This window comes from Lissotriton helveticus, chromosome 5_1 (assembly GCF_964261635.1).
Source record: "Lissotriton helveticus chromosome 5_1, aLisHel1.1, whole genome shotgun sequence".
Taxonomy (NCBI): domain Eukaryota; kingdom Metazoa; phylum Chordata; class Amphibia; order Caudata; family Salamandridae; genus Lissotriton; species Lissotriton helveticus.
This window is the reverse complement of record NC_136065.1, coordinates 94,406,985-94,420,457: the sequence shown is the minus strand read 5'-3', so window position 1 is coordinate 94,420,457 and position 13,473 is coordinate 94,406,985. Positions and strand designations below refer to the sequence as shown.

General features: G+C 41.2%; 1 protein-coding gene across 2 annotated transcripts in view; it reads left to right on the top strand.

Moving 5' to 3' along the window:
* The window catches only part of LOC144754201 (E3 ubiquitin-protein ligase TRIM39-like), a 90,400-nt gene extending 77,852 nt beyond the window's left edge, over positions 1–12,548 (top strand). The window contains exon 5 of one of the 2 annotated variants that reach the window (XR_013594680.1): positions 4,230–4,355. Coding sequence is in view for 1 of the 2 variants with exons in the window: in XM_078641788.1 (XP_078497914.1) it covers positions 10,278–10,789 (512 nt within the window). In the remaining variant the exon portion in view is untranslated. Of the gene's footprint in view, positions 1–4,229; positions 4,356–10,277 lie in introns of those variants that run through there. The other variant, XM_078641788.1, reaches the window with a different exon arrangement.
* Positions 12,549–13,473: the final 925 nt, after the last annotated feature.

Sequence of the window (13,473 nt, the reverse complement as noted above, 5' to 3'; positions counted from 1 at the left end):
TGTTCTTGATAACTATTGGGAATGAGTTCCACAATTTCCCTGTGCCTAGAACAAAGCTTCTCCCCCCCAGCGTGCCTTGTTGAATCTGGGAACTTGGAGTAGTTTGCTCTGCGATGATCTTAAGTTTCTAGCAGGATGGTACCAGGAGATGTGTTGTTTCAGGAACAGAGGACCGTTCCCATGCAGAGCTTTATAAGCTAAGCATAAGCATTTAAAATATATCCTTTTTTCACTGGGAGTCAGTGAAGCTTTCTTAAACCTTGGGAGACAGACTGAAATTTGGGAATGTCCAACAGCAATCTGGCGGCTGCGTTCTGCACCCACTCTAGTTTGAGCATATGCTGTTTTTGAAGGCCCACATACAAGGCATTTCCGTAATCGAGTCTAGCCAAGGCAGAACAGTCACAAGTGTTTTTACTGCTTTTGGAGGAATAAAAGAGCGAACATTCCTGATTGTCATTAGAGCCAGGAAGACCAAAGATGAGACCTTATTAATCTGATTTTAAAAAGTCAGTTTGTCATCAAAGATGATGCCTCAATTCTTCACCTTCTTAACTGGGACTGGAAAATCTCCAAGGCCAGCTGGCTCTGCGACCACAAAGATGTGTAGGAGCCCAGCAGGAGAAACTCCGTTTTACCTCCATTCAGCTTTAGGCAGTTTGCGCTCATCCACTGGTCCACACGGGACATACATTGGCTAAAACGGGTAAAGTCAAACGTATAAAATTGGATGATTTCCACCTTATGACACCACTCCAACTATGTAGTAACAGGCTTAGGTGTGCCTGTCACCGAAATTCCCAAATGTAGAACTACAAAAGTACCTGTTCCCAAGGAATGACACCGGCACAGCTGTACTTCTGTCCGGAGGCAACCGTCATCGGAGGGAAAGTGAGTTCTCTGTCGTCAGTCACATCTTCCCGGTGTGGTAGTCACTGCTGTTGCTTAGTGCTAGCCAGGGACGACGCTAGGCATGGGCAGTATGGGCAGCTGCCCAGGGCCCCACAATCTTCTAACTGCCACGGGGCCCCGCACGAGTCCATCATCCTTTTAATAAATGCGCCATTGTACGAATTCCAGATGGACAGCCCTCTCCCTTGGCGTTTGCAGCCATCGTACAGCGTGCAAGGCCCAAGGCGGGCCCCTCACCTGTGTCTGCTGCCATGGGCTGAAAGGGTAATGTGACTCCTGCTTCCATTTCAGCTGCCCCAGACAGGGCAGGGTTGGGTTTCTGGCCGTCCTTTGCCGGCACCTCTTTCTCTTTTCTTAATCACCGAATCTACATGATAACAGCGGCTAGGCAGATGCTTGAACTGGCATTAGGCGTGAAGTGACCCCTGCCCCTGCATCAATGTAAAGCAGAGCATCCTGCAGGGCTCACAACACAAAGACAAGTGACCTCATGTCACGATGGGCGTCGCTCACTTTCAGTGAAGGGAAAGGGAGAAGAGCAGAAAACAGAGAAAAAGGTTATTATTTTTCTTTTTTTTTAACAGTTCCGTTTTATTGTATTTTTTTTCTCCAAGCAAGCATGTGCATTCAAAAGGAACATAAAAACAGTTAAACATAAGTAGTAACTCCAGTTGAGTATAAGCGCTTGGTGATTTTTACTTTCATGTAATTAACATGAAACAAAGGAAGAATGAACAATTGGGTGTGTAAACGAATAGAGATGATAACATTCAGATGGGGGGAGGGACAGAGGGGTGACCCCACATCCATCCTTACCACCTGGGGTGGAGTGAATGAACCCTCCAAGATACACCCAAGTTGTATAACACTTCAAGCCACCCACACACCATGCCTTGTTTTATACACCTGAAAAGGTTGCACTACTCCACAGCATCATGTTTGTTCGCATCTGAAATTCCTAATTCTCATGTTCCTGGGTGCATCTGTACGTCTGGTGTTCTCTTTTACTTTTAATAGAAGTATAAAAGGAGAGGCACATCTAAAAGAAGTAAGATAAATAAAAGAAGGGAAGAGGTGGGGGAGATGATAAAATACAGCAGAGAGGGGAGATCTGAACATGAGGGGCAAAACAGCTATAAAGAACAAGACTCTTAAGGGAGATGGGAAAGGAGTGATGTGTATGAATGGCAGAATCAACGAGAGAAGGGAAGAGTCTTGGTTAGGTACAAGGAATAGCATGTAAAAATGAAAGGTAAGATGCTTTGAGAGAGTGGGAGGTGAGAGAAATGATGTAAAGTAACACAAGCAGAGGTGTAACACAAAACAATGGGGTCCTGCTCTGCAGAATGTGATAATGGGGCCCGAGACTCCCACATCTCACAGATATTCATTTGGCCCTGGGCTGAATTGGAGCCCCCTGATGGGTTGGGGGTCCCCTGAAATGTTGTCGGCCCGCCTGTGCCTCAGGGGCCTTGTACTGTGTCCTGGCACAAGAGGTGGAGCAAGGTAAGCAGCAGGTGAATAGCAGCGCATGTAGGGGGGAAGCGGAACCTACAGGGGCAGAAACAGAGAATGGAAAGTAGAGGTGAGAGAGAGATAAAACATTAAGAGTAGAGCATGGAGGGGAGAGGTGGACATAAATGGCACAGAACCAGTGAACACAGTTGAGGCTGGAGAGAAATATGAAAGGTGAAAAGGCAGTGCTTGGATAGGAGAGGTAGATATAAGAGAAGCGAACCATCAAGAGAACTTAAGTGTCATGGAAAGGGAATGGTGAGTGATGAATGTAAGAGGGTAGGACAACAAGGAGCAAGTAAGAGGCTGTAGGAGAGAGGTATATTATAGAGAGGTAGAACCAGTGATAGAAGGTTAGAGGCTGTGAATAGATGAAGGGTACCGCAGGTAGATAAGAGGTGGATGTAATAGAGGCAGAATTAGTGAGAAAGGTAAGAGACTGTACCAGAGATAAAGTGAAGTGTAGAGTATGGAAGGGAGATGCGGATGTAAGAGAGGAAGAAACAGTGAGACAATGTAAGAGGCAGGGGGGTCAAAGAGGAGAGGTGGGTATTAAGGGGACAGACCAGCAAAAAAGCATTTGGAGGGTGGAGGAAGAAATGAGAGGTGAAAGGCAGTACATGGATGGGGCAGATAGATGTAAGAAAGACGGAACAATCAAGACACCTCACACAGAGAAGAGAGAGGGAATGGTGAGAGATGGGTGTAGAATGCCAGAATCAATTAACAAAGTAGGAGGCAGGGGGAGAGATGAGGCATACAGCATGGAGGAAAAAGGTGAATATGAGAGGGACATAACGAGAAAGAGGAGCGACAAAGCTGGGGATAGCAGAAATATTGATTTAAGAGGGGCAAAATCCACAAAATATTGCTTGAAGAAGCATTGAGAATAAGAGTAGAGTATGAATGGAAAAAGGGGATGTAAGAGGCGCACAATCAGTGCGAAAAGATTAGAGTGTTCAGAATGATGAAAATGGAAAGAGGATGTAAATGGGGCAGAACCAGTGAAAAACGTTATGAGGCTGGGGAGAGATGAGCAGTGAAGGTAGCATGTAAACCTTTGTGTTAGTGCCCCTGCCTGGTAAAACCAAATGCCTTAACCATGAACTTCACTGGTGCAACTGGAGTACCGGGGAGTCACCTGAAGACCCACTGAATATCTATTAGGGCTAATATTTGTAGCCATCTCAGTGATATCCACATTAGAGAAGTAGCTTCTTGCAAAGCTGCTTTAACAGTGCCAGAAAATGAATGGCCAGTTGACATTTCCTATGACGTCACTTAATGTGACATTACATCTTATGCAAATTAGAGGGGCCTCGCATATTCCTATCCTGCCCAGGGCCCCACAAATCCAAGGACAGGCCCTGGTGCTGGCAGCCGCTACCCCCAGCCGGAAATCACATCAGCGCAGGAGGTCAGGCAGTTCGAGTTGTTAAACTGTTCATTTCCTCACTAAAGATGGCTTCTGTGCTGCACCCTACGTTGATTTCTACAGGCAGATGGGGCTTGCTTTGTTGTTTTCTTCAATGCTGGAACTTCCTTTGATAAGACACGCCCTCTGATAACTGGAACGCACCTGCAGCCCAGCTCTACGCTCGAGCGTGTTGTATCTTATCATATCTTAAATAATGTGTGTGTCACTTTAAATACATTTGATTCACTTTGCTTACTGGATTCTGGAATGTAGAATCCAGGTGGCAGAGCTCGGACTGAGTTGATGGAGGAGTAGGACCTTGATGCCTGAAGGGGTTGATTATACTATTAAACCTACTTATCAACTTTATACCGTGTATCTCCAGTCTTTACAGTGGCGACGAGGATGGGATGCAGTATCAAAGATCATCAATGAACTTTACTGGAGACAAATGAACTTATCTGAACTTCACCTGAAAATTTTCAACCCCCAGGCTAATCTTCAATAACAAGGTACCTAATTTCGTTTTCATACCAACAAATTGCTTCCTCTTTGAATGCGTCTATATTGTTTTCTACAATCTACATAATGAATATAGCGAGTGCGCTCTAACCTTCTAACTGAAATTCCTCTAACTGAAAAGTCGTAGGCAACTTTTGAAGCCTCGAAGTGTGTGAGCGATCCACTCGCATTTAAAATCTCGAAGTGTTGGAGCGATCTGCCGAATTTGAAGACTCGGAGCGGTCTGCTCGCATATTTGTCAAAATCGTAAATACACAAAAGCTTTGAACGCGATGTCCACTTACAGTTTATCGTATTGACTTTCAAAAGTATTGCTTTTCAAAGGAGCGGCGCGCCCGCCTCAGAGTGTTCTCTACCGTGTTCTCTAGCCGTGAGCCTACACATCAACGTCATCACGTGCAATGATCGTCATTCCTTGAATGCGTTACAGCGTAATCTGACGCATGGCGGCCATTTCAAGTTACCATAACGACATATAAACAATTCACGGAGCACAACTTCACGGAGCACGGAGACATCGTTTCAGGACATCATTTCATCGCATCGCGTCTACAATAAAGCGGTATTGACAATTTTTGACAAAAAAAAAAAAAAAAAAAAGAAAACGGAAAATATACAAAGACAATAAGTAATACAAATAATTTATTTAACTATCAGACATTTAAATATTACAGGAAGCATACATAACAATTGAATATTACTTGAACTGTTATTTAACACTCAGCAATTTAACCAGGTTATTTACAATGGATGTTAATTCTTCTGTCAATCCTCCTCCCAAATTTCTTCAAAATCCCGGTTCACCTTCTATGAATTGGGAAGATTGGTCTGAATCATTTGAAACTTATTTAGAAGCTATAGGGGGGGATGTGTTTTTACCCTCTAGGAAATTAGCTTTGCTCAAACACAGTTTGGGAGTAGAAGGAAGAAAAGTCTTAAAAACTTTACCTATAAATAATCGCGTTGTATCTTCTGTAGTTGATACTGTGGATGAAAGTAGTGAAACCAGTGAATCTAGTTCTAACGATGTATCCATAGATGTTTATTCTGAAGCTTTAAAAGCTTTGGAAGAAAACTATGGGAAAAAGACCAGCATAGTAGTGGAAAGACATAAGTTTTTCTCTAGGGCACAATCACAAGGAGAAAATGTACAGCAATATGTAGCTTGCTTAAGGTCTTTAGCTGTAACCTGCAAATTCAAGGATTTACATGAGGAATTAATTTGAGACCAATTTATAAATAGAATAAGAAATATAAAAATTCAAGAGCGTTTACTTGAACTTAAAAACCCATCGTTGCAGAAAACCTTAGATATAGCTAGGAAGATGGAGAACACATCTCATTACGTCAAGGAGTTAGGTGTCGCACAACAAAGAGATACTGATGGATCTAACAGTGTTAGTGTAATAACCAATAGCAAAATGAGAAATGATTTTAGGTCAGAGGCGAAAAGCAATTTATCAAAAAATAAGAGTACTTTTGGCAGACGTGTGTGTTTCAGATGTGGTAGTCAAAAACACACAGCTGATTTCAACAAATGTCCTGCCATAAAAGTCACCTGCAGCAAGTGTAAGAAAATAGGTCACTTTGCCAAGTGGTGTCGCACGGGCGATAATAGTAATTGGAAACATTCCATTAATTTTATTGAACCACAGGATGAGAGTGAAGATGATGATAACACAAATAGTGAAATAGAAGTAATGGTTGTACAAGATGATACTGTGTGTGATATTTCAGATGATTATCAACCTCCCAAATGTATAGTAAGAATAAATGATGATGACATGGCACTATGGGCGGATTCATGTTCACCATATACCATCATAGATAAATACATGTGGGAAAGTGGAAGTAAGCCGACTTTGATTTACTCTGTAGCATCTCCAAAAGGGTATTGTGGAGTAAAGTTACCCATGATGGGGTATTATGATGCACAATTAACATTCAAAGGGAGATCTTGTTTTAGTCCTGTATACGTAGTTGAGCAAGGACGCGCATTATTAGGATGGAAAGATGCAAAGAAAATGGGTTTATTATTAGATCCTAATCATCCGGATCAAGTGTTATTATCCCAAAATTTTGCAGGTCAAGTGTTACTAACTGAAGATGAGCACCCTACAAAATGGGAATCTATATTTCCAAAACTGTTTAGTAAAAATCTAGGGTGTTTAATCAAGTTTGAGCACAAAATCATACTTAAATCAGACAACAACCCTGTTGTGCATAAAGTAAGGAATGTACCGTTTGCTTTACGAGGTCCATTAAAGGAGGAATTAAAAAGATTGTGTGATGCCAAGGTAATTGAACCAATCGAGGCATCTGATTGGCTTAGTCCTATAGTTTTGGCTCGGAAACCCAATGGAAAAATTAGGATGTGTGTGGACCTGAGAGATTTAAACAACAACATATGGGTCGACCGATATCCCTTACCACACATAAATGAAATGATATCTAGCATAAAAGACGCCATGTATTTTTCCTCTATCGATTTGTCCAATGCATACCATCAAATTAAATTACATGAAAGTTCCAAACACCTGACATCTTTTATAACTCCCGAAGGTGCTTTTCAATACTTGAGGATGCCATTTGGTTTAGCCTCTGCATCTTCAGTATTCCAAAGAGTTATGAGCAACATTTTAAAAGATGAGAAGCATGTAAGAATTTTTCAAGATGATGTTTTAATTTGGGGTAATGATTCACATTCTCATGATCAAAATTTGCGAAATGTTCTTAGCAAATTACAAGATGCTGGACTAACAGTATGTGGTGAAAAATGTAAATTTGGAGTAAGACAAATTGACTATCTGGGTCACACAATATCAAGTGAAGGAGTCAAACCGAAATTAAAGTTATTGGATGCCATAGAAAATGCTCCGCATCCAATAAATAAAGATCAGCTGCGGTCCTTTTTGGGACTTGCGGAATATTATTCCAAATTTGTTCCTAATTTTGCTGACAAAGTGCATGAATTAAGATTGTTGATGAAAAAAGGCGTATCATTCAATTGGTCTACATTGTGCCAACTAGCTTTTGATAATGTTAAAAAAGATATCACCAAGGCGGTAGCTTTGAAACCATATGATCCATGTCATACTTCAATCATAGTGGTTGATTCTAGTGCATATGGTTTAGGTGCTGTTCTCATGCAAAGAGATAATGACAATGTAGAAAGGATCATTGCTTTTGCCTCTCGCACCCTTAAAGGAGCTGAACCATCTTATTCAGTAATTGAAAAAGAAGCTTTGGCATGTTGGTGGGGTGTAGACCACTTTAAAACGTTTATATGGGGCACTGCATTCGAGTTATGGACTGATCATAGACCTTTAATTGATATATTTACTACCAAAGGAGCTTCAAAGGCTACACCAAGGATAGCAAAATGGTCTTACAGACTGCAAGAATACAATTTCAAAATAAAGTATGTGCCAGGCCACAAGAACATCAATGCTGACTGCCTTTCACGTCTGCCATTGAATAGTGAAGTAGAAAAAATTGACAATGACAAAGACGAATGGTTAATAGCAAACATTGAGGATTCATGTAACAATGCTGTAAAAGAACAGGAGTGGATAGAAGTTGTCGCTGGAGATGGCGTTTTGCAACACATAATCAAAAAATTACAAGAAGGTGTAGATCCATCCACTTTAATAAAAACAGAGTTAGCTGATTACAAAATGATATGGGGAGAATTATCCATTGATAGTGGCATTCTTAGAAGAGGTCACAGGTTGGTGGTACCTTTTTCCCTTAAAGAGAAAATGTTAAACTTACTTCATGAGGGGCACAGTGGAATGACTAGCATGAAGAGGAGAGCTAGAAATGATTTTTGGTGGATAGGCATGGATAAAGACATCGAAAGATGTGTTAGAAATTGTGTAGCATGTATGTGTAGTGATAAGTCTCACAAGTCACAAGAAACCACAATTTCAGCGACATCCTTTCCTGACAAGCCGTGGGACAAGGTTGCTATGGACATATGTGGTCCATTTCATGTAAAAGGTATTGAAGACAAATATGCCATTGTTTTGGTAGACTTTCATTCCAAATGGCCTGAAGTAGCCTTTGTAAAAGACATCAAAGCTTCTAATATAATTGATTTTTGTGAGGGAATCTTTCGGAGAGAAGGGTATCCTAGTATAATTCTATCTGATAATGGTCCACAATTCGTGGCGGGTGAATTTGCAGGGTATCTCAAAAAAGTTGGCATCAAACACAACACTACATCAGTCTACAATCCAAGGGAAAATGGTTTAGTAGAGAGGTTTAACCGTGTTTTGAAAGGATGTATTCAACTAGCTAACAACAATGGTGAAAATTGCAAAGAAGCTGTAAAAAACATGTTATGGTCTTATAGGAACACTCCGCATTCAGCCACAGGAACATCTCCTTTCAGTCTTTTAAAAGGACGAGAGGCGGGTTCCAAAGTTAAACCCAATTGGATGTGTAAGAATGATGACAAATTAGTCAGGAAAGAAACAAAAATATCTGAAAAAGTACAAGATTATCAAGATAAATATGTACAGAAACACAATATAAGAGTGAAGACAGCAATAAAACCTTTAAAATGTGGTGATTGGGTACGTACACAGCGCATGGAGAATAGGAAACCTGGTTTTTCCAAATGGTCTGATCCTAAACAGATCGTTTATATAGTAGGAAACGTAGTCAAACTTAATGATGGGAAGAAATGGAATATGAGGAGTGTAACAAAATGTAACGATTTAGAATGTAAACTCCTTAGTAGCCAAGGAAGTAATGAATCAGCATCTAAATCAACAAAACTTTTTGATGCAGAATTGTGTGTGGAGGGGAGATGTGTCCGTCCTAAATCTAAACCTGTTTGGATGAAGGACTATATGTGTACATAAACTGTATATAGTTATTCAAGAGCTTACACATACATAAGCTGTATATAGTTATTCAAGAGCTTACACTATTCAATCAGAAATGTTTTAGTTTTTATATTTGTTCAAATTATTTTTTGTAAATTAGGAAGGGAGATATGTTGTATCTTATCATATCTTAAATAATGTGTGTGTCACTTTAAATACATTTGATTCACTTTGCTTACTGGATTCTGGAATGTAGAATCCAGGTGGCAGAGCTCGGACTGAGTTGATGGAGGAGTAGGACCTTGATGCCTGAAGGGGTTGATTATACTATTAAACCTACTTATCAACTTTATACCGTGTATCTCCAGTCTTTACAGAGCGCCACCTCCAATATACATAGGCCTCAACTAACATCTTTTATACGGAGAACAGCTTACTTAATGCAGCTTTCCTTTGCTTCCAAAACAACTTCAGGTGACCATAAATAGTCCAAAGGAACAACGCTGCAAGTGCTGTTAAGCTCATTCCAGATTCCTTCTTCTCATCACAAGTCACCCAATAATTGATTTCTGCGCTGACTGATTTAACTGTCTACTCTATGTTGAGCTGTACCACCATCCAGTGTTGCCAGTGTAATATTCAATAACATTACTCTTCACACATAGTAGAATAAATTAAAAGGTTTATTAATGATACACCTCATCAATCGCCAGTTCTAAGCAACTGACCACTGGATGACACAAACATAACATATCTGGAACCATTCCTGAACATTAGTCATTCTATTACTTTGCATGTGGTTCTACTCCAGAACCACATGCAGGCGACATCACAGTAGTATTCTGTGTTGTGCAGTCTAGTGTGTAGTAGAATTTCCTCTCTGTGTAGTGGAGTGCGCTGTTTAGTGTAGTGTGTGAATAGATGAATGCACGCTTTATTGTAGTGAGCAGACTAGTACTGTTCGCTCTCTAGCACACGGAAGATATGGTTTAAATTAATCATATGTAAAACAGAAGTAGTAATTACAGTCCTTATTTGTGTCATTAAATCTCTAATTCTGAATCTCTTCTCTGCAGTGATGGTGACTCTGGATCCTGACACAGCTCATCGTGGGCTTCGCCTGTCTGATGGGTGGAGACGAGTGAGAGACACAGACACAGCACAGCCCCTGCCCGACCCCCCCAAGAGATTCGCCTATTGGCCCTGTGTGCTGGGGAGCGAGGGGTTCACCTCCGGAAGACATTACTGGGAGGTGCAGCTGATGCAGGAGGGAGTCAGGTGGCACGTGGGGGTCGCAGCAGAGTCTGTGAAGAGGAAGGAATACTTCACAGTGTCACCTGAGGAGGGAGTCTGGGCTGTGGAGGGGTGTGATGGTAACTATGAGGCTCTCACCTCCCCAGAGACCCCTCTGTCTCCTCGTGAGAAGCCCCTGAAGCTGGGGGTGTATCTGGACTACGAGGGGGGGCGGTTGTCCCTGTACAATGCTGACTCCATGGAGCATCTTTATACCTTCCCCCATATCCCCTTCACAGAGAGGCTATTCCCGATCTTCTATCTCTATGGAGGAGCAGAGATGAAGCTGGTGTGAGAGCTGCAGTCAGCCCCTCACCCCTGCCACTGATCCCTTTCTGCAGTGATAACAATGTAACAAGGAGCACAAGCAGAGACCCTTTCAAATAATTAAACTCTCCATTTGTGGATAAGTCTCTTGGGAGGGGGTAGTTATCCCAGTAACATACAAAGAAGGCTTCTTTCATGTAGATTTAGTAATGAATAGATGTCAGTCGACCCCGATGTGCAGAGCCCACACCTCAGCTATCTATCCCCAGTTTAAACACCGTATTTTGCAAGAATCTTCTTTACAATGACCATCTCACATGTTGCCATGACAACCAGAAGCCTCACATAAAACTGACCACTACACATCTCTTTTCCTTATACAATATTAAAACTAGCCCAGAACATTTTTGCCATGTGAATCCTACACCAGACATCATGTAACATATGATAAAGTCTCTGTAGATTTCTAAAATGTGTATTTCTTTAACATGCGGAGCTTTGACATTAATATATCACATTATAGCGCTGCACTGAGAAATACTTATTGAAAACGATTGTTTTTAAACAAGACATTAGAAACCATTCCTGCCCCGCCCAACAACAGTGCTAATATTAGTGACTTCAGATGCAAGACAGTTGTCACTGAACCCTGTATGTAACCCAGATTCAGGGCGGCTTAGGACAGTGCGACCGGTGCAGCTGCACTAGCGCTGACCTGGTAGACGCGCTGTGTTCAAAAATAACTTTGAGTTTTACAAACACCTGCTGTTTCCTCGTGTGTCTAGCAGGTTTCAGGCAACAAAAAAATGGAAATATTACACCAGTGAATAATGTTTCTTCTTGAGTAAGATGGTAGTTTTGTGGCAGTTTTGACTCATCAGAAAGTAGCACAGAGGGTTAAAATGCCTGCTGCATATAACGCATACATGCACATCACAGAATCCTTATTGGTTTGTGTAACATTTCCAATACTTTGATTTACACACACAAGAATCATTGCCTCTGTATAATGTGTGTGTGATGTAAAGTGCTCTGACATTCCAGTGTTGGCATGAGGAGAGCTATAAATCAAAAGAAATGCATGTGAGAGAGGGACTCTGTAGAGAATAGCGGCACTTTTGGAAGATGGCAGTGAGGGAATCTTTGCAGAAGGCGGTCATGGGGGTAAGGGCAGCAAAAAAGATTGTAACACCAGGTGCCTCAGACTCTAAAGCCGGCCCTGCCAGATTCTTTTAGATCAAGCAACAGTTTAGTCTATTAAATCAAATGCAATGGGTTTTTGTACCGCTGGTATTCTAAACTCACTGTTTTGAGGGTGCTTTCATATGTGATAGTGGAGAAAATGAACGATTTGTGAAGTCAAATATTTGTCTAGGATCATAAAAATTTGGTTAAGAGGAGAAGCCGCGTCTTACGTTAAATGGTAATGCTTTTGTGTTCCATTACGAGAAAATTAAGCTGATATTTCTTTGCCAGGGTTTAAAACTTCTTTCTGTGGACAGTTGTTTTGTAACATGTGAGCAAAGTGAGGCTACTGACAATATATCACAATGCAGAACTATTTATTAAACGTTACAGTGCCTAAAATCCTGTACAATTACAGGCCGTCATGTATAAGTTGTTTTCTTCTGAAACATCTGCCCTGCTGCACAAGCCACTATTGTAATTTACAAAATGTGCACTGTGGAAGGACATGCAGAGCCCGGCATTTTGAAATATGTTGTATTTACTGGGAACAATGTACAACAATGTTATATTGCATCACTAATACAACACAATATCAGCCCCCTGCTGTGCTTTTGTGACTCCACAAACATTTCCAGGTTGCACAGACATATTAGGTCGATTTTTCTTGTGTCTACACATTTTTTCAGATTTTATTGTGCATTTACAGGCCATCCGGTACTAAAAGCAGAAACTATTTTTGTCTTGAAACTTTAAGAACAGCAGCGACATGTGTGACACTCAGAGGCAAATCTGCCTTTCAAGCCAACACCTCGTGCATGCTGGGACTGAGATGACAGGGTACTTAATAGAAAGCAACAAACTACATGTCCCGAAATGCAAATTGCTATTGGCACAAAAGACCAGGGTTTGAGGGGGGGGGGTCACATGTAATGAGGTTTTGACACCAGAGAAAGGAAACAAGAATGATTTTGCAATCATGTTTTAAATGCTGGTTCTGGGACAGCAGGAATTGTGTGTAGCACTTGTCACCTCTGCATCCCTTTAGTGGTTTCTGCTTCTTAATATCCAAGTCTCTGCATGAGGATTGGCTGTAATTCTTGTCTGTTGCGTAAGAATTGGACTGATTGCGTTCTCTTTCAGCTTTAGTCCCATGCCGTCCGGTTATAAGGAAGCTCAGCAGGTTGAGGCACATCTGCAAGACCCATAATCTAGACGCCACAGGTTAAAATCCTGGCTGGGGCTTCTCCGACTTTCAAATGATTGTACCGTATTGTATCATTTATATAAACCTTCATGCTGTTACCAATGGCTGTAGTTGACGTCACTGAGAAATGGACCTCCACGCCCTAGACATTCATTTAAGATCATTATGAATTCTGTAATGGTTTACTTCAGTACAACTATTAAAATAACCAGGTAAAATGGTTTTGCTGGTAATACATCAATATTACTGGTGAAACATACTAAACAATTTACATACAATTTTTTTTTTTACAGAATCATTCTAAACAGATCTACCTCCAC